The following is a 20754-nucleotide window of genomic DNA, read 5'->3' on the forward strand; positions in this document are numbered from 1 at the left end:
GAACCATTTTCAATAATTTTAGGTTTCTTTTTCACTGTTGTTTAATTGTTTTGAAAAAAAAAAGAAAAAGAATAAGGTTCTAGCTTGACTTGATGGACTGTTCAGATGGCAGAAGTCCTCTGCCCCAAGTCAATCGTCAACCAGGGAAGATCACTGATCAAGGAGGAAGAAGAAGAAGAGCCCAAATGAAAGAACCCACAACAGAACAAAAAACGACGCCATCTTTCTCTGCACCAGGCCATTAACTACAAAACCCACCATTTTCCAAAACCCATTTCTGAAAAAACTAGAAACCATGTTCATGTTCCTCCAAAACCTCCAAGTCCCCTCCACCAAAACAGTGATCTCTGTGGCGGCATCCACCGCCGCCACCGCCGTTCTCATCCGCTCGCTGGCCCGTGACTACCTCCCTCGAGAGCTCCAGGCCTACGTCCTCCTCAAAATCCGCACCCTCTTCACCTCACTCTCCTCCCAACTCACCCTCATCATCGATGAATACGAGGGCCTCAACCACAACCTCCTCTACCAAGCCGCCGGTGTCTATCTCCGACCCACCATCTCTCCCAACACAAGACGCTTCAGAGTCACCATGCCCGTCAAGGAGACCAAGATTTCCGTCTCAATGGAAAGGAACGAGGAGATCGTTGACTTATTCAACGGCGTCCAATTGAAATGGAAATTGGTCTCCAAGCAAATCCCGTCCAAGTGGGTCGAGAGCCCCGGATCCGGCCCCTACCACTCCACGCTCAAATCGGAGCTCCGATACTTCGAGCTCTGCTTCCACAAGAAGCACAAGGACATGGTTTTGCAGACCTACCTGCCGTACGTCTTGGAAAAGTCCAAGGAGGTCGAGGAAGAGAGAAAGACGCTGAAGCTTTTCACCATGAGACATGATCGGGTGATGGGGAGGAGAGGGATGGAAGCGTGGCAATCGGTGAATCTCGATCATCCGGCGACGTTTGAGACCCTGGCAATGGATATGGATGTTAAGGCGACGATAATGGAGGATCTTGAGCGGTTTGTGCGGAGGAAGGAATTTTACAGGAAGGTTGGGAAGGCTTGGAAACGTGGGTATCTCTTGTTCGGGCCGCCGGGAACTGGGAAATCAAGCTTGGTTGCAGCCATGGCGAATTACCTCAATTTTGATATCTATGACTTGGAGCTGACTGATGTTCGGCGTAATTCTGAGCTCCGGAAGCTGTTGATCTCCACCGCCAACCGCTCGATACTTGTGGTGGAGGATATTGATTGCTCTATTGAATTGCAGGATAGGCTTGCAGCTGCCAGGGCTATGAATCCTCATTCCTCTAATCAAGGAGCACAGGTAATTAAGGGTAACTACTTTTTGATTTTTTCTCACTTTTTTTGCTTACCATTCTTTTTCTCAATCATTTTCTTACTTCTGCTTATACACATTCACACTATGAGCGCATTTGGCACTGCGATTACCGCATACCAAGTGTGATTTTTAAATTAAATCGCAGAAAATATATTGTTTGAGAATGCGTGTTTGGATTTGCATGGTTAAATTCCTACTCTTTCTAAAGGCTTAAATTGATAGAAGAGAGTAAATTTAATTATTAGTTAATACTATAACACTTCTTCTCGCATGCAGAACTAGACAACTCGTGTACTATTTTAATTGAAATAGGGAATAAATGATGGATAAAATTTAAACTCAAAACATTTGCTCTATATCATGTTAAATTACTACTACAAAGCTCTCAAAATTCGATTCACTGTCAGAAAAGGCACCCGGTAGATCAGTATCCTTCACATGCTAGAATTACCTTGCACCAGCAACAAAATTTTTTTGTTTTCATCCTCTGATTCTGGTTTTGGACCCAAGTTGAGAGGAGTGATGTGAAGTCCAATTGCTTTCCCAATGGCTTCACTATTAGGTTCAGGACTACTCAATCTACAACATCATGTATGTGTAAAGCATCTCTATTTTCTTGCCAGAAAATCTTTCTCAAGTTTCAATTGGAAATATACACATGCACCTCAGCCTATAAGGCGGCATCAGGCATTGGGTTTAGGTCCTTTAGGATTGTCACTAAGAGAGACACCACTAAGGAGGAAACAGTTAGAATAAAAAGTCTTGAGTTCAAGCTTTATCTGCTTTCGTTCACTTTCCATTTCAATTTTTGGCAAGCATTCTTGTGGGTGTCTGTGGATGTGTTCTCGCGTGTGCTTTCTTCTGATCATGTGTTTGGTTTCTATTTAGGTGACTCTGTCAGGGCTGCTTAATTTCATAGATGGACTCTGGTCAAGCTGTGGGGATGAGCGGATAATAGTATTCACAACCAATCATAGAGATAGGCTGGACCCTGCTCTGTTGCGCCCTGGTCGAATGGATGTACACATCCACCTTTCCTATTGCACCCCATGCGGATTCAAAATGCTGGCATCAAACTACCTTGAGATTACAGAGCACCCACTTTTCTCAGATGTTGAGCAACTGATGGGGACGGCAAAGGTAACTCCGGCGGAGGTTGGTGAGCAGTTGCTCAAAAATGAGGAACCTGACATTGCCCTAAGGGACCTAATTGAGTTTCTTGAAAGGAAGAAGAGAGAACGTGATGAAATTGAAGCCAGTAAGGAGGAAGTGGTGGCACCGGGAGGAGAAGGTACACAAGAGGTGGAGGGCAAAGGTGGAGATGAGATAAGGGAGGGTCAGAAAAGCCAAGAAATATGAACAGAATTGGAAAGATGGTATCTATACTCTTATGTAATAAAGAGATATTCAGGTACTAGTAGAATTGTACTTGCCTATTCTTACAAAAAGAGTTAAAAACTCACCTTAGTTTGTGGGGTTTGTATTTAGCAAATATATATATAAGGATTTTTGCAATCGGCCGTTTGATCATTTAGACCATAAGATATACGATTACTAGAAAATAATGTCATTTCCACCATTTGATGTTCGTGTGTTTTAAGTATAGGCCAGCCGCTAAAACCTCAATTCATTTGTGTTTGGAAGAACAAATTTTTATGATTTTAACCCCATAAAAATCACAACAAATTAAGGGAACATCACAATTCCATCTATCATATCACTTTACCAATACTTTAAACGAGTGGAAGCACCCAATTGTATAAGAAAAGGCACAAATCCAGTAACTTTCAACAACGATTTCAAGAAAACTCAGTATTCAAAACTCTGGTTACTTTCAACAATAGTACCAGAGTATTTGCGGCTATTAGAAAATTAATAGCTCCATGTAAAAAGGCAAAAATAAACTTGAAAAGTCAGAAGCTACTGAGAAACTAAATCACCTTAGAACCACCAAACTCCGTGGAACTAAAGGATTCTCTCTTACTGCATCATGTCCAAAGTTTTGAGTATGTATTCAACTAGCATTTCTTTATTTGTACATAACTTTATATCAACATGATCCTCCAACAGTTGTGCCTGAAATATCATAGAAAGAAAGCTATCAATTCTCACTAATTGTGGGATAATTAAAGGAAAAAACACATGCAAAAATTAAGTCCACAAAAATCAGTCATATACACATGTTATTTAGTGGACCATCAAGGGGCCCAAAAAATTGAATTATCAGCAGAAAACAAGTAGAATTATATATACTTGCCTCAAAAACTAGGCCAAACATTGCCTAGGAGGGACCATTCAGTAATATTTCGCGTGAGAACCTCTACAAGATGGCTATACTGCCATTATCATTTCTATCTTCTGGTGAGGATCATAACCTATGAGTTTGAAATCACCTGCCACAAAAGAATCTATGTTCTTCTTCCCAGGATTGATCCTCAAAATCTGCATTAGAAGTAAGGGCAAATAACGTAAAAGATCACTGCAATATATGAGCAAAAATGGAAAAGAAAACTATACCCCCAACCAGCAATATATTTGCAGATGAGTTAAAAATCAAGTCAACAAAGTGTTGGCTTAACATTATACACATACTGGAAAAGGCTTAGGGAGTTTCTGAAGCTGCTCCTGCAGAGGTCGGACATGAGTGCGGTAGACATGAGCATCCCCACTAATATGGATGAAATCACCTGGAACAAGATCTGTACAAGGTGGGTGGTAATTAGGACAGATTCCAAAACAAAATCTCAGTATTAAGGTAAACAAAATTCATCAAATTAATCTATTAATTTAGAAGTACAGAAGCCAAGAAAATAGATCCTCCCTCATATAGCCTACGCAAATTCTTTGAAGCTACTGTCACGTGTCAGGGAATAATGAACCATAAAATTTAATGTTCCGGGAACCATCAAGTAGTTTAAGCATCTGCGAATTGATCCTCACAATCTCATCATTATTTAGCACATACCATCAGATGCAGTACCCGAAACTCTTCTCATCAATCATCAGATGCCACCACACACTCATCTAATATTTATCATTCTAGAAAAGTCCACACATACATAAAAGAATTACTGACTGTTTGGAAATGCATACCACAAACATGAGCAATCATGCATGTCAGGAGAGCATAAGATGCAATGTTGAATGGCACACCCAGGCCCATGTCAGCAGAACGCTGATACATTTGACATGATAACTCGCCATTGGCCACATAAAACTGCAAGGATAAATAGGATGTACTCAGAAACAAAGAGAAACCTCAGAGGAAAAAGTTGACAGCTGCTTCAATACAAACCTGGGCAAACATGTGGCAAGGTGGAAGTGCCATCAATTTGAGATCGGAAGGATTCCATGCTGAGAGTACTATCCGTCGGTCATCAGGATTATTTTTAATCTTGTGAATAACCTCTACCAATTGATCAACTCCTTGGCCAGAATAGTCAGCATGCATGTCAGTATACCTGCAGAAAGCAAGACCGATGGGTAAGAAGTTCAAAGTTTATTTTTCTCAGACTAATCCATGAGATGAATGTAGAAAAAGTAAATCCTCCAACCTAGCACCAAAATGCCTCCACTGGAAACCATATACAGGTCCTAAGTCACCCTCCTCCCTGTCTGTCAAACCGATGCTGAAAAAAGAGCAAAAAAGATATTATAAAAACTTCATGAACAGCAGATGTTATTTACACTAGCTACAGAGCACACATGATAAATGTAAATAAGCATGCATGTATTTATTGTTATTACAGTTCAATACTTGCCTGTCAAGGTAGTCTCTCGAAGCATTGCCATTCCATATATGAATGCCTTTTTCCTGAAGGACCTGTCATTAAACCAACTTATAAGAACGCATTCCATTTCACCATGATCTCATCTTCATCAAGACAGATGAGCATTCTCAATGTTATATTATTCACACCTCAGGTGAATGGAATCACTTCACTTGGCATTGAAAGGCACAGGACCATATGTCAAGATCAGCTCATAACAATTTCTCATGAAAAACCAACCAAACATCGAGGAAGATAACAAATACTAGAATTGGAATCTTAACATCTTTCCCACAGATGCAGTTAAACATACTCATTTCATATTTTAAGATTATGATTCATCTTAACATCTACCCAACAGAAGCAACTAAACATACTCATTTCGTATTCTAAGATAATGGTTCATTTCTGAGTATGTGTATCTACCTACATATAACTAAACACACTCATTTTGCACAAACATCACTTTCAGAAACACAATCCAGGACCCATTTTGTATGCAAATCGTGCTTTTTACAAACTAGCAACACATGCAATTGGTCCAAACTCAGGAAGGGTTGAAAGAAGTGAATAGATCCTATATGCAGGCAACTTTGACAAGTAAACCGATTACAGCTCCTTGATTCACAAATTTCCACATATTATATAAGTATGGTTCCATCAGAAGTGTCACAAAAAGCAACCAACTTTATAAATTTTGTGCAAATCAGCAAAATTCATGAAAGAAAAAACAAAATATTGATTCAAATGAATGAAGCTTGTCAACAATCTGCTGATACTGAGAAGCTCCACTCTGGTCCCATTTTAGCATAAAGTAAGGAACAAGTACGATGAAGCATATGGCTAGAAATGTTCGAAGTTAATATTACCTTGGCATTTGTTGAACCACTGATAAACCACAGAAGTTCTTCAACTACACCTCTCCAAAATATTTTCTATTAACCAAATGATAACAAGAAGTGTCAACCTATATATCATGGTGCATAAGAGATAAACCTTTTTTAACTAACTTTGCGACCAAAAGATATGCCATCAATCAAGATTGCTGAAACCCAAAAAAAAAAAAAAAAACTTAATAAGAAAGATACACATGCCTTTGTAGTAAGAAGCGGAAAATTTTTGCGCAGATTGAACCGCATCTGTGGATATACAACAGAAAAGAGCAACCAATTAACAGCCATGAAAATGGAAGCCATAGATAATTAAAATGGAAGCAAAATAAGTATAGCTTAACAATCTGAGATTGCACCTGGCAACCAAACTTCGACAAAGTACCAGTCCCAGTCCTGTCATCCTTAGGAGTGCCATCGGAGATGATTTCTTGAACCATTTTAAGATAATTGTACTCCTCATGTCTCTCAAAGATCATCTTGGGCAGGAAAGAGAACTTCTTTACTTCAAACTTATCGGAATCTGCCCTACCATCAAATATCAGATCACCGTTTTGACAAGGGGATTCAACTGCAGCACTCCTCACGCGAACATATGTCATGAAGGAATATCGAATATTGTTTTCCACCACAGGAAATGATGAATACCACGGCTGAAAAACAGAGTAGTCAACTGCAGGAATAAATGTGTCACATTCAATGCTTGTCTCAATTTCAGTAAGGTGGATAGCATCACATCCAGGCGCATTGAGAGCATCCCTGTATATAAAGATGATCAATACAGAGAGAGAAACAAAAAAAAGAAGAGCTCATCAATACAGGAATGAATAACACAAGCACACCTCAATATCTGGCCACCCCCTATAACAAACACTTTTTCAATTGACAGACAATACGGAGGAGCAGCTAACAATTCCAAAGCAGAAGTCATGCTTCCACATATCACAACATTTTCTGCAGTTGCAATATCAAAACTCCCAGAGCGAGTTAGAACAACAGTAAGTCGACCGGGTAGAGGCCGATGCTCAACAGGAATGCTCTCCCATGTTTTCCTACCCATTAAAACTGCGTTCTTTTTCCCAGGATCCGACGTACTCACAGTGATGTCCTTAAAAAATTTGAGATCGGAAGGTAACTTCCAGGGTAGTTTTCCATCCTTACCAATACCCATATCAGGGGTCGCAGCCACAACAACTTGGTAAGTCCTCTGTGGATCAGGCTTTCCGTTGCCATGGCCATTTCCATTACTGCTTATCAAAGAGTCACCAGCCATAATTGAACTCAAAAACCGACAAAAACTCAAAGACGACGGCTCAAAACAAGGACCGCACTGCCAACTTTTCCAGAAGTGCGGTAGAACCTACAATCGATCACAAAAATGTGTTAAAAAAACAAAAACTAGAATACATGAAAACCCATCCCTCAACTGCAATCCAACAAGAAAAGTAATGACTGGAACATAAATAACAAAGGAGCAAACAAGGTCTGGAAAAGTTGAGGCGACTAATTCCAATGCTCTAACCCTTCAAATTTAAAACCCCTACTGAACTAAATACTAAGAAAATTCAGACCAATACTAGAGACATCCAGCTTACTCCAGAGATAATGTCCCATGGATATAAGCACATGCAATGAAATCCGAGTTATCTCATTACAACAAGCTTCTTTCTTTTATATTTCTGTGTGCATGTCATTGCAACAAGTTACAAAAACCAGAAGAAAACATTCAACATTCATAGAAGACAATATCTAGACTCAACAAGATCAAAACCTCAGAAAATACATCCATGCAGACATGAACAACAAAAGAAATCCCACAATTCGCATAATCGGAATTACATCAAACACCAAATACAAGATTGGTAATGCAAAATCCGAGAAGAGGATGAATAAAACGAATCTCATAGGAAATCGCAAAAACCCACCTAACATTCATTGAAAACCCCCCAATCGTCCCAGCTAAAAACCAACTAATTTACACTCAAAACCCATCCAAGAAAGAAATGCCACCACAAAACATCTCCACTCAGACAACAATTACCCAACCAAACAACCCTTCAATCGCAACCCAAAACACCCCCCACAGAGAGAAAGAGAGAGAATTTAAAGTGTACAAAACAAAAACCAAAATGCCAAAAAGTAACCGACCGATCTCGAACCAAACCGCAAAATCTTCGATCACTCTGACACACCCAGAGAGAGAGAGAGAGAGAGATTAGGGTTTAAAGAGGAGAAATGGAGGAGCGAGGAGTTTGACTGTTTGTTGGTGTTTGGCTACGCGGCATTTCGGAAGCGACAGGGAAAACTCAGAGCCAAAATTCTTCCCTCTCTCTCTCTCTGTCTTTCTCTGGCGAAGAAAAAGTGGGAAAAAGAAAAATCCAAAAGCACGCGAGAGGGAGAGGGTTGACGCCGAGGTCTGTGTGAGCGTGACTATATACTTGTGTGAGAAGACGACTATTGTGTCCATGAATTACCTTAAGAGTGTCGACACGAGGGAACTTCGATTTTCTTTTTTTCTTTCCTCTATTGCCCCTCCTTCTTCCTTCTTTTTACTTTCCCTTCTTGGTTTCGTCAAATAAATTATGTATAAAGTTTTCTTTTTTTTATTTTTTCTCTAATTGAATACTTAAAGTTTAATTGCATGGTTTAGGGGATTGTGAGTTTCTCAATGGATTAGCCATTTTTTACTTTTATCTATAATAGATAATCAAAACACTAAAAAAATCATTTACAATGGATTTCACATCTCAAATGCCAAATACGTTTTTTTCGCATTTGTGAACAGGTACCACTATATCATATATGTACTGGGCGAAAAAAGATTCTCTCCATTTCAAATTTCATCCATTTTTTTCCGGTTAGTGTATTTAGAATGGCAAAATTGTTCAAATATTTTTTAGGTTAAAATTTTTGGATAACACTACCCTTCTAAATACACTAACTGGAGGAAATTGAGGAGATTTAAAATCGAGAAGATCCTTTTTTGGACACTGTTCACACATCTAGGGTTGTTAAATGAGCAAACCCTTCGCGAGCGAGCTCGGGATCGGCTCACATAAGCTCGGCTCGTGCTCGACTCAATTATTAAATGAGGCATTTTCGTGAACACAAATATTGGCTCAAATATTAAACGAAGCAAAATCGGTTCAACTCGGTTAGACTCGTGAGCAGCTTGTATAAGGCTCGAATTGGTAGTTGCTCATATTAATATTAAAAATTTATGATTTTTTTTTTCCTAATAGCACCATTTTATTATAAAATGATGCATATCGTTTCTCTTCGAAACCACATGTCTTGCTGTCTTGACTAAGGCTTCATATTCGGCTAATTAAGCTAAGCAAATGCTCATATGTAAGCTGATTTTTTGAGCCATTTAAGAGTACTTAAAATTTAAATTTATAATAAAAAAAAAGTTAAATATAAGAGTCAGCTCGTGAGCTAGCCCAGCTCGACTTATTAGGAGTTTAAGCTCGAGTAAAATTTAAATGAGTCGAGCCCAAACAAGGGAAGCTTGCTCAAGCTCGACTCGTTTACACCTCTACATACATCCATCTCATTAATATATTATTTATCTCTCCACATCTATTTTTTTCAAAAAGTTGAAAAAGATAATCTTTAGAAAAAAATATAATCCTTATAAAAATTTTAAAAAAATAAATAAATAAATGATATATATTAAAAAAAAAAAAAAAAAAAAAAAGATAATTGGATGTATGGCGTACGTCTTTTAAAACTCATTCGCTAAATTAGATAAAGTGGGTTTTGATTAGCCATTTTATATAAAAATATAAATAAACCAATGTAAATATTCTAAATGAATCATTATTATTATTTTTATCTTATATGGATGGGTCTCCTCTTATGGAGGAGAATTTGAAGGGCAAAAAATTACTATTTTCTATTATATGGCTCATAATTTAAAATATTTTAATTAAGGGTAAAGACCATTTACTCCCTTTAAATTATCACCCCAATGATAATCTATCTTCAAAACTATCAATTGCGACAATTTATTCTCCAAACTACTAAAACAATGACAAAATTGTCCTTATTAAAATAAAAACAAAAATATTAAAATCTTTTTTTTTTTTAAATTTTAAGGGTATTTTTGTCTTGTTAAAAATTTTATAGGGATAATTTCGTCATTTTACTAAAATTGAAAGGTACATTGTAATCGTTTTGGTAGATTGTGGAGTAAATTATTGTAATTGATAATTTAAGGGGTAAATTATTATTTGGATAGTAGTTTGAAGAACTTAAATAGACTTTACCTTTTAACTAATAAACGATTACATGTTTAAGGATAAACATTCTAAGAACAAATATTTTTTATTGGAAAACGTGATCCTTGCACTTTAATTAAATTATTTTGTCACATCAAAAATGTTTGAAAACCCCACTAAAAATAAAAGATCAACACATGTCTTGCCTTTTAAATACAATATATATTTATATATAATTAAAAAAATTAGAATGCTTATCTTATTTTTATTTTATTTTATTTTGGCTCTATCATGAGTCAAAGACACGCAAGTGATAAGGTATGAAAAAGCTAATGAAATGCGGAAGTCATGAGAAGCTTCCTTGACATTATAAGGTCAATAGGAATAGGGTGTTTTTTTTTTTTTTTTTTTTTTTACATTTCAACTGAAATAAGGTGGTTAATTATATTTTATTTTGTAGCGTCTAATAATATACATAATATCATATTATTTGAACCGAAAGGAATCATGATCAGAATAATAAAAGGTAGAGTGGCATTTGTTATATAAGTATTGGTATATTATTTATTTATCTACTCATTTATATTGATAAATGTTATTTAGTAAAATATTATATGATTTTATATAATTTAAGTGACGTGACCGTTAAAATATCTTATTAATTTTTTTTATATAATATTTTATTAATTTAAAAATTAATTTTTACTGTCATGTTATTTCAATTACATGATAGTCATATTTTTTCTTTTGAAGTATATGCTTTCAATCTAGAGATAAGGGTGGTATGGTTAATGGTTATTATTGCTCATAGTTTAGGGCAATTTGGTTATTTTGCTTATAGCTACATAGCCAACCAGAAAAGTACAGGCAAAAGCGTTTTTCTTCTTTCAGTCATTCTCAGCTCAGGGCCCCAAAGCTGTGGGCTAAGGCGGGAAATCCATATCCAACCACTAATAGCACGATACGTGTCGATCTCATAATGGTAACAACGCGTATTAAATGTTGGCCGTCCACTTGGCATCGATCGGAAAGCCCTGTCAGAGTGTCAGTGTCCTTTTAGCTCGATGGTAGTTAAATCATTTCTACGTTTTTGTAACGTTTTCAATATTCTACTTAATTAATTATTTTAAATCTTAATTATTATCTTTCAACTAAATGATTAAAAATTTGAACACATCTAGGTCCAGACCTTTGGGTCGTGGATGTGAACGTTATTTTAGTTTTTTAGTAGAAGAGGATAAGTTTTGGCTTGGGAGTCTCTTTCCTCAATACCAAGAAATAAGAACTACCTATGCATTAATTTGAATCAGTTTGATACAGATCTGTTGTTTAATTTGAAAATTAGTCATAGGTTAGTGAATTTTATATAAGTCTAAAATATAATACGTCATCTTTGACCCTTGTAACCTCGTAGCTTTGGTTATGGTTGCTTCAGAATTTTGCTCTGTGTTGTTTGAACTTTATGCTCATTTATCAATAAATGAGATTGAACTTTTTAAAAGAAAAAAAAAATGAACACATTAACATTTATCTTTTTATTATTTATCTTATTTATTACTAATTAAATATTATAAAAATTTTAGAAAATATTGGATTTTAACATCTTAATTAACCTAAAATATGTAATGCCCCCCACTATAAAAAAAAAAAAAAATTTAAAAGTCACATTTGAATTAAATAATTAAAATTGTGTTATGTTTAAATTTATATTATTTTCAAAGTATAATTTATAGAGATTAAAAAAAAAATACTAATATGACAAAATTATAATTATTTAATTTAAGTAATAACTGAGGTTTGAAAATACTAAATTTGGAAGACATGAACCATTTGTGAAAGGGGAGTAGCATATACCAATTGTATAAAACACGGTAATTCATTGGACTTATCCTTACATTGGTACTAACCCCTATTATTATAAATAAAAATTAAACTCGTTTTAATCAAGGAATATAGCATTGAGAATAAGAGAAAGCGATGGAATTCTTATATTATATAGAAAGATATCAATTAAAAAAAAAATTATATAACAATATAAGTGAAAAGAACAATGTGATTACATATCCCCTAAATTGATTTGATTGATGGGTTAGGAATCTAGTCATTCGACAAAACTATTAAATCAATCACAATTTTTCTTATGAAGATCGGTAATAATTAGCTGTCTGAATTGAATGCATCATATTGAAGGGATCTGAAAGGCCTACTTGCTATAAACAGGTAGGTCTTACAAGCTATAACCGTCTCAGTAAAATGTAGAACTGTCCAAATTGCGCATACAATTTAAATAACCAAATGTTATTTTGGGTAGCTGCAATGCAAATTTAGGTGAAAAATTACCTGACGTCTCGATAGCTATTTTAACAAAAATTTGGAGAGCTTCACTTTTTCTCTCAATAAATAAATATAAAAAGTGAATAGATAAAATAGAAAAGAAGACGTGAAAGATTTGAAAAGTCGAGCATCTAAAATATAAAAAATGTGATTTTTTTTTTTTTGTAATAGCTAAAATTAAGAGAATTTGTTGAGGCGATAAAATGAATAAAAATAAAATAAAAATTATCCTATACATCATTGATGAAAGAAAGAAGGGAATGGGATTGGCGGTGGAGGGCTTGTCATGTCTAGAGATGTTCCTAAAGCAAGAACACTTTGGGGTCTATGAAGACCCAAAGCATATCCATTTTCCCTTTGTTTTCTCCCAATAAGTTGCTTACAATGGGGTTAATTATTTCTTTATCCTTTTGTTAAATAGTAGGTTGATGGGCACTTTCCAATTTGCATTAGCATCTAGGGTTAGAAACAAAGGGTCCACATTGACATTTGCTGGATGTAGATTTGCCCCTAGCAATAGATAAATTTTTGAATTGACAATCCAACCAAAACATTAAAATGTGTCAATTAAGGGTCATTGTCCATAGAAAACCATGGATTAAGGCTAAAACATCCATTCAAACGTTGCCACCAACATAAGGAAATGTCTGCTCACGAGTGCCCACCTAGCTCTATCCGCCTTTTTTTTATTATTTTTTCTGTATGTTTTTTGTCCGTTTAATTTGACAAAATTTTCTTATAGATATTTATAGATATTTGTGCTTTAGAGCATGTGAGTTTTACATGCATTTTTAACAAAATTAACATATGTCAATTTAATAGTCTAGATTGATTTTTTTTTTTTTTTTTTTTTTAACAAAAACAAATATATGCAAAAAGACATAAATTTAATATACTGAGAATTTTTTCCCAAGCCAATTTAATTCCATGCATATGGATATTATAACATTTAACATTCACTTAAAGTGCTAAAGAAAAAAGAATCACTTAAATGGTCACTTTTTGGGTCGGTCATCGGTGGATGTGTTCGGCAAGCAATGATAACTAATAAACTTATATTTGCCCTAGAGTTAAGGGCGGAATTACATGGTGGCTATAATAATGTCATTCCCTTTCTCCAACCCCCACCGCCCCCCCAAAAAAAAAAAAAAAAAAAAAAAACCTAAAATGCATATGATTCTTATATGCTTTTTTAATAAAATTAACATATATCAAGTTAATAATTTGGATTGATCATTTTGCATGTAAAAATCATATGCTTTGCGGACATCAATTTAATAGATTAAAATAGTTTTAAACTAAATTGCAAAGATCTTATAACATGCAACATTATATATATTAAAAGGGTCACTTTCTGAGTCGGTGGATGCGTTAGAAATTGACAGTTTTGAACATATATTTTAATTGTCTACGGGAAAATAAAAAGAAAGATGTACAGGAATCATAGATGATATATATAACCACCTGCATAATCACACCCGCAGATAAGAGCAAGGAGCAAACATGCATCTCAATGCTTCTCAATCTGATTTCTTGTCATATATATATATATATATATATATATATTGATTGATTGTTGATATTATAATTCATTCATGATTCATCTCAAGATTGACAAATAAAGCTGAAGTGAACATAATCTGCAGCTGCAAATCAACATTTAAATTCACAACATCTAGTCTCGAATAATGAAGACCACGCATTAAGAGCAAATCAGAGGAATCTTAGCCTACTGCTACAGACAACCAATGGTGCCATTCAAAGCCCTTCAAAGAATCTTATATGGTCTTCAAATGTTTCGCCATGCCGGATTTTTGACACCGACCCATCTTCTTCAACCTAAAAACAATAAATAATATTCATAGAGTTAGCTTTTCCCACTGCCCAGGGACTATATAGTTTATAAGATGTTCTGGATTTTTGTTTTTGGAATAAAAGTTGAGAAGTCATTCTGAATTAAAGATGCAGAAATTTCTCCACAAAGTTGGATTGATAATACAAGAAGCTCATTGAGGCAAAAGATTTGAATTTGTGAGGGTTACTAAAAGCAGAAGAAGCCATTTATAGTGTTAACTGTGTTGTTCATTCAACTTTCTAGTATCATTTTGTATATCATAGATGCATGGGTAGAAAATACAGACAATGTAAAGTGATAATTCCATACCCAGTACTCTGGAGGGCGCATCTTAAGATTATAAGTTGATGCCATGCTCATGCAGTAAGCACCGGCATCATGAACAACCAGACCAGCTCCCTGCAAACAAAAGAGAATTATCATTTTCCCTGTAACTCACACCCACCCCCTCCAAAAAAAAAAAAGCAAAAAAAAGAAACATAAAAACAAATAGGAGAACATTATAGATGTGACAATGCAATAGGAGGCATAGACAATACTTTGGCTGGAGTTTGAAGTTCCCTATCCTTTCCCAGGAAATCTGCTGACTCACATACAGGGCCCACCACATCAAAAGTTGAGATCTCAGCATCAGGAGGTGCAGGAGAAACCAGCTCTATGTGCTGCAACAAGTCAACTGTGAGAAAAAGGCAAAAAACAAGTCTGATAGAAAGAAGAAAAAAAAAAAGGCACAAGGATGCAATATGTGAGTAGCAATGGTAATTAGAGAATAAGCAAAATCATAAAAAAAAAAATACAAGTGCATTTGTTACATACTAGCCGAGATCAGAACGAGCAATCTATATTTTCTAATACATTTGATAATATGCTGTTATACAGGTATGAGATAGGACCACTGATTAATACAGTTGACTACAAGAGAAGTTGACTATAATCATATACTTACTTGATAAGCATCATATAGACTAGGACGGATAAGTTCAGCCATGCTGCCATCAATCACAACAAAGTTTTTTGTTCCATTAGTTTTGACTCCAGTTACCCGATTAACCAAGCAGCAGGTATTTGCAATCAATGATCTCCCAGGCTCAATGATGAGTTTAAGATTCCGTGAAAGCACCAGGTCTCGAACCTGCACCGACCACAGATGTTTTAAAATGTTCAGTAAAACTTTATATCGATTCAAGTAAGAAAACTACTAGTTCTCTTGATAAGTATGCCCCACTAGGAAGCAAAGCCTCAATTACCATGTTGACATCCATTTTAATCCCAGGCTAAGACTCTGAATGAGTCTAAAATTTTGATTCACAGTAAAAAATCCATATTTCTCAAATATGTCGAAACTATAATTCTCAAAACATAAACACAAACTATATAAAAGGAGAATTTGTCCAAGCGGGTTGGGCTTTAAATACCATATAAAGTGTCGGAAGACTAAGTGTGCCAAATATAGAGATTGACAAAGGAAATGAAACCTTAAAATATAACCATTATATAATTATGCCCGCTTTATTAGAATAAATGACAACTCCTACTATATTTAGTCAAAAACACACACATGGATATGTGCTTATATATGCAAGCATTTGTTGTATGGTGCATTATAAAATTGTACAGAACAATATTTCCCATAAAAGTCTAGAGGATAATACAACAAGTAATTAAAAGAAATGAAAGTACTTAGCCTTCTCAAGTGAGAGGCTCCAAACTGCCTACATACTGCAAATACCCATCCAAGACCTTTTTCAGCCTAATTTACCTAAAAAGCCCATCATGTTGTAAGATTTCATTGGCAGATAAAATGTTGTCACAATTAAAGAGAGAAGTCTTTTTGACAACCCATAGAGGATTGAACCAGTGACCTCACCTTCCACCCTTTGTTCATAAGGAGACAAGATGCCATTCAGTCCAAGGAGCATTCTTGTCAGAATTAGATTATTTCTGCCTGGGATTGGATTGCCATCTAAATCAGGAAAATTAAAGCATGGGGCAGAGCAAATGCAACCCATGTATCAAGAACTCCCTCTTTCTTCAAATGAATCGTCAGCCACGCTGACGTGATTTTCATACTTTACAAAATCCAGAAAACAAGATTGAGAGAAATGATCCTCACAGTATCAATAAGATCTCTGGGTGTGGGAAGGACGGCACCAGAATGATAATAATCTATACCAAGACCACCTCCAATATTTAAGTAATCAACTTCGAATCCTTGAGCTCGGATTTGGTCAATGTAGTTGACCATAAGAACCGCAGCATCCCTGAATATGTCCACCTGAAAATATTCAAAATATGAGCTTTAAACTTTATATTACAGAAAGAACATATATGTTTCATTTTCCATAAAGACAGATAAACAACTTAAATGCATAACATTACAATTTGACAGAACCAGAAAACAAATTAAACCGGAGAATAAAACCAAGATTAACATAGTAAAAAGGCCAAGATTAAGATACAAAACAAAATGAAGAGGGGAAGAATATTTCTACAGCAACAGCCAATAACCTGTTTACAGTATCAAACAACCTAGTCACTCGAATCAAAAGGGTAATTTCAAAAAGATATCCAAGAGTTTTAGTGATGTGAACATTAATAAGTAATAACTATCATTTTATGGGCATTACTTATCCCAGACTTATCTTCGACAGGTTCCAAGTTGCAGTTACATGACAGCAATGAAAGGATGCAAACACAACGTTGTAGAAATACCTTGGTGATGGTAGACCCAAGATGGCAATGAGCTCCCGCAAGCTTCAGCTCATTAGGATGTTCCTTTACAGCATCCAAGAACCATTGCAGCTTCTCATTTCTAATACCAAATTTGGAGTTCTTATTCCCGGTGGCAACATAAGGATGGACCTAAAAAAAGAATAGACCTATTATTAAGATAAAACTCCAGCAAACAAAGAAGATCAACTTGATAATACATATTGCAAGGTGGTGGGGCCAAGTTGTTGGCATAGAACTGGTGGTTCCTTGCTACTAAAGTAGTTGAAATAGGGATAACAATAGAGGTGGTGTGACAACAGTAGTGCAGAAAAAATGGTAGTGGTGATGAGGTAGGCACTGATTGTCAATGGAATGTTCTGTTTCCTACTATCTATAAAAATATATAGCACGATCTGGCTACTACATACCTGAGGATCCACATCCGGGTTGATCCGAAGTAAAACATTGACCTTCTTGCCCGCAATTCTTGCAGCTGCCACAATATTCTCCAAGTCAAACTCACTATCAACATTAACAAAGACACCCTTTTCGGCAGCTAATACCAAATCCTCCAAGAGTTTCCCGTTCCCATTAAAAATACACCTGCTCATCAAATATTAACACAAGAATTAAAACTAAAAAACACAGTGACACAAACGCAAAGCGAAATCGCGCTTAAACTAACAACATTGCAAGCCCAATCCAGCACAACATATCTCAAAGCAACGCTGCTTACATATCAAATGGTACTCAAACACTGATAACTACAACACTGTCAACGTTAAATACATCTCTTACTATAAAAATGTGGTCTTTAAAAATAAGACTCTTAAGCATATTCACAAATAAATAAAAGTGGGTGTATATGATTTTACTTGGTGGGATCAAAACCGGCACGGAGAGCGAGCCTCAGCTCATTGCCACTAACGAGCACGGCACCGCAACCAAGCTGTCTCAAATGCTCCAAAATCTTCAAGTTATTGTTGGCTTTGATGGCGTATCCAATAATGGAACTCAGCCCCTCCAATGCCTCCTTGTAGGCCACGACATTCCTGGTAATCTGGGGCTTGCTGTAGAGATAAAAAGGCCTCCTTTCCACGGATTCCATAACGTCCTGGACCTTGAGGCCCTCACAGTGGAGAAATCCATCTGAAGATTTGGAGAAACAGTGGTGAATTGGGGTGGTCTGAGTTGAGGTTTTGGTGGGGTTTGGGGAGAGGACGGCTCTGAGGGAGAGAAGTCTTGGGGTGGGTTTGAGAGGTACAATTGGAATTTGGGAAAATGGGCTTTGGTTTATAGGGGATTTTAGGGTTTTGGGGAGGGTTGGGGAGTAGGAGAAGAAGTTTGTAGCCGCCATTGATGATGAAACAAGGTCTGAGAAATGCTGTAGTGACTAGGGGTTAGTCTAGTCTCTAAACAAGAGTCTTTTTTTTAATAGTATTAATAAAAAATAAATAAATTTGTGTCTCCTACCCACTTGCTTCAAAAACAAATGTTTTTCTTTCACAAACTGATTTATATGAATCTCTTATAACCGAGTTTGTAAAAGAATTTTTCAATTTTTTTTTTTTTAAAAAATTTTATTACATGTCTACCAAATGAAATGAGGATGAGAGATTCGAATTAGTGATCTTCGCTTCATGAGACGTGGATCACTGCCGATTGACATGTGAAAAACGTATTTTTTTATTTATTTATGATATTAAAAAAGTATGCAAAAAAACATATCATTCTCATACGTTAAAAAGCATGTCACTTTTTTATTTTTGGAAACTGAGTGGAAGAAACTTACAATCCAATTTGTATAAGTTCCTACAACCTAACTTGGATGACGTGACAAGCATCACTTAATTTGAAATAAATAAACATTTTTGTACTTTCGGTTACCTAAATTGCAAATAATTCCAATAGCCTTGAATTTTTTTTTTAAAAAAAGGCTATAAAATCTACATGCTTCAGGCAGTCCAAAATAGTATCCATTTTATGAAGCTACTCCAAGTACACACAATTTGGTTCTTAAAGGATAGTTTAATCGACTGTGAATCACGTTTCATGAAGTAGAGGTTACTAGTTGGAATCCCCATCCCTCTTCCCTTGTGTGGACATGTAAAAATTAAAAAAAAAAAAAAACAAAAACAAAAAAAGTACACACAATTTAGTCTCCAAGATGTAGCTCAATCGGCTAGAACCACGTTTAATGAAACGGAGGTCATTTGTGACGTCCCACATTGCCTGGGCATGAAAAAGATGATGTATTTATATGGAATATACTCTCTCTAAATGGTATGAAGCTTTTTGGGGATAAATCCAATAATAAAATCGTGCGGGCTTAGCCCAAAGTGGACAATATCATACGACTTAGAGCCATGAGTGTTACATAATTCGTTCGAATCCCCCTCCCCGCTTGTGCGAACATGCCAAAAAAATAAAAAAAATAAAAAAATTACACACAATTTGGACAACCAATCATAAAAGTGATCATGTTGAATTGTACAATTACTTTTATTTTATTTTATTTCGACTAAGCACATAGTAAAAAGGCTCTTCAAGGATTTTTTTTTTTTTTTTTCAAGTCCCTGTGAATATTAAAATCCAAAACACCTATCTATAACAATATAACATTAATATCTTGATTATTGCGTTATAACAATATTGTTGCAAAGCTTATGTTTAATTTGATGATTAATTCAATCATGCTAGGTTTAGAACAAACTCACATGAGGGGAGCTACGTGGACTGCATGATTTCAACCAGAAACTAATGAGTGCATAGTGGAAACTAGATATGCCACAACTCATAGATAGAAGCTAGAGCTTAAAGTGAGGAAAATGAAGAATAAATAAATTAAAAAGATGTTGAAACTATATATTATAAGTTTGACACAGTCTCTTCCTTTGTATATATTATTGAATATGCAATGACATAATCTTTCCACAAGCTGGCATGAGATTTACAATATGCAAAATTTAGTGGAGCACCATAATTTGGCAAATTGACTTTCTCCTACTAACTTCAACAAGGCAGTGATTATCATATAAACTATCAAAAGTACTTGTTTGTATGAGTAGGATACATATCACACATTGAGATCTTGTGAAATACTTAGAATATTGCATCGGATGCAATATATTTTATCTGGGCTATTAAGGTGGCCGAATCACTTTCTTGGTTACGGAGTGGTTCACCAAACAACATTTCTTAATTATTTTTCCTTTGAGTAATTCTATTTAGAACATGTTTAAAATTGTGTTTAAGAAATAGAGCTTTTAAGTTAAAAAATGGTGTTTGTCAAAAGCTTCATAATATACAACTGTGATACAATTTGATAACGTGATAGTAAAAACTAGTTCTTTGTTATGACGCGACAATAAAAAATTTACAAATATTGATTCAAAGCTAAATTTTACTGGAGTTTCATCCCGTCGTATGACAATTGTACAAGAATATAGTAAATAGCATTACCCCGGATCTTGTTGATAATGGCTCAAATTGTCAACAAGTGGAAAGATAATTGTTGGAAAATATAAATTTTCAAGTTGGTGGGCTTAAGTTCTATTTATCTATAAGAAGATAATGTTAGTTTTAAAAGGAGTCCAAGAACAACTGGAATTGGATTTTTTGGAAAAAACGT

At 35.4% G+C, this 20754-nt stretch overlaps 3 protein-coding genes across 3 annotated transcripts; 1 reads left to right on the top strand and 2 right to left on the bottom strand.

Annotated features, from left to right (window-relative positions):
- Positions 1 to 51: 51 nt before the first annotated feature.
- Positions 52 to 2869, top strand: LOC132167685 (AAA-ATPase At3g50940-like). Its single transcript, XM_088513998.1, has 2 exons — positions 52 to 1324; positions 2228 to 2869. The coding sequence occupies exons 1-2, from the start codon at positions 296 to 298 to the stop codon at positions 2696 to 2698; spliced, it is 1500 nt and encodes a 499-aa protein (XP_088370124.1). The 5' UTR covers positions 52 to 295; the 3' UTR covers positions 2699 to 2869.
- A 199-nt stretch (positions 2870 to 3068) lies between these two features.
- On the bottom strand, positions 3069 to 8436 carry LOC132191371 (bifunctional dihydrofolate reductase-thymidylate synthase). Its single transcript, XM_059606343.2, has 12 exons — positions 8148 to 8436; positions 6842 to 7359; positions 6359 to 6758; positions 6204 to 6248; positions 5979 to 6044; positions 5101 to 5162; positions 4894 to 4968; positions 4635 to 4800; positions 4433 to 4556; positions 3932 to 4038; positions 3597 to 3781; positions 3069 to 3415 (listed from the first exon to the last, which is right to left on the bottom strand). The coding sequence occupies exons 2-11, from the start codon at positions 7270 to 7272 to the stop codon at positions 3671 to 3673; spliced, it is 1587 nt and encodes a 528-aa protein (XP_059462326.1). The 5' UTR covers positions 7273 to 7359; positions 8148 to 8436; the 3' UTR covers positions 3069 to 3415; positions 3597 to 3670.
- A 5731-nt stretch (positions 8437 to 14167) lies between these two features.
- On the bottom strand, positions 14168 to 18535 carry LOC132168056 (diaminopimelate decarboxylase 2, chloroplastic-like). Its single transcript, XM_059579126.2, has 8 exons — positions 17999 to 18535; positions 17552 to 17726; positions 17124 to 17273; positions 16525 to 16686; positions 15358 to 15543; positions 14951 to 15073; positions 14721 to 14810; positions 14168 to 14395 (listed from the first exon to the last, which is right to left on the bottom strand). Exons 1-8 carry the CDS (start codon positions 18478 to 18480, stop codon positions 14315 to 14317), a joined length of 1449 nt encoding a protein of 482 aa, XP_059435109.1. The 5' UTR covers positions 18481 to 18535; the 3' UTR covers positions 14168 to 14314.
- Positions 18536 to 20754: the final 2219 nt, after the last annotated feature.

This window comes from Corylus avellana, chromosome 2 (assembly GCF_965113065.1).
Source record: "Corylus avellana chromosome 2, dhCorAvel1.hap1.2, whole genome shotgun sequence".
In the NCBI taxonomy this organism is placed as follows: Eukaryota; Viridiplantae; Streptophyta; class Magnoliopsida; order Fagales; family Betulaceae; genus Corylus; species Corylus avellana.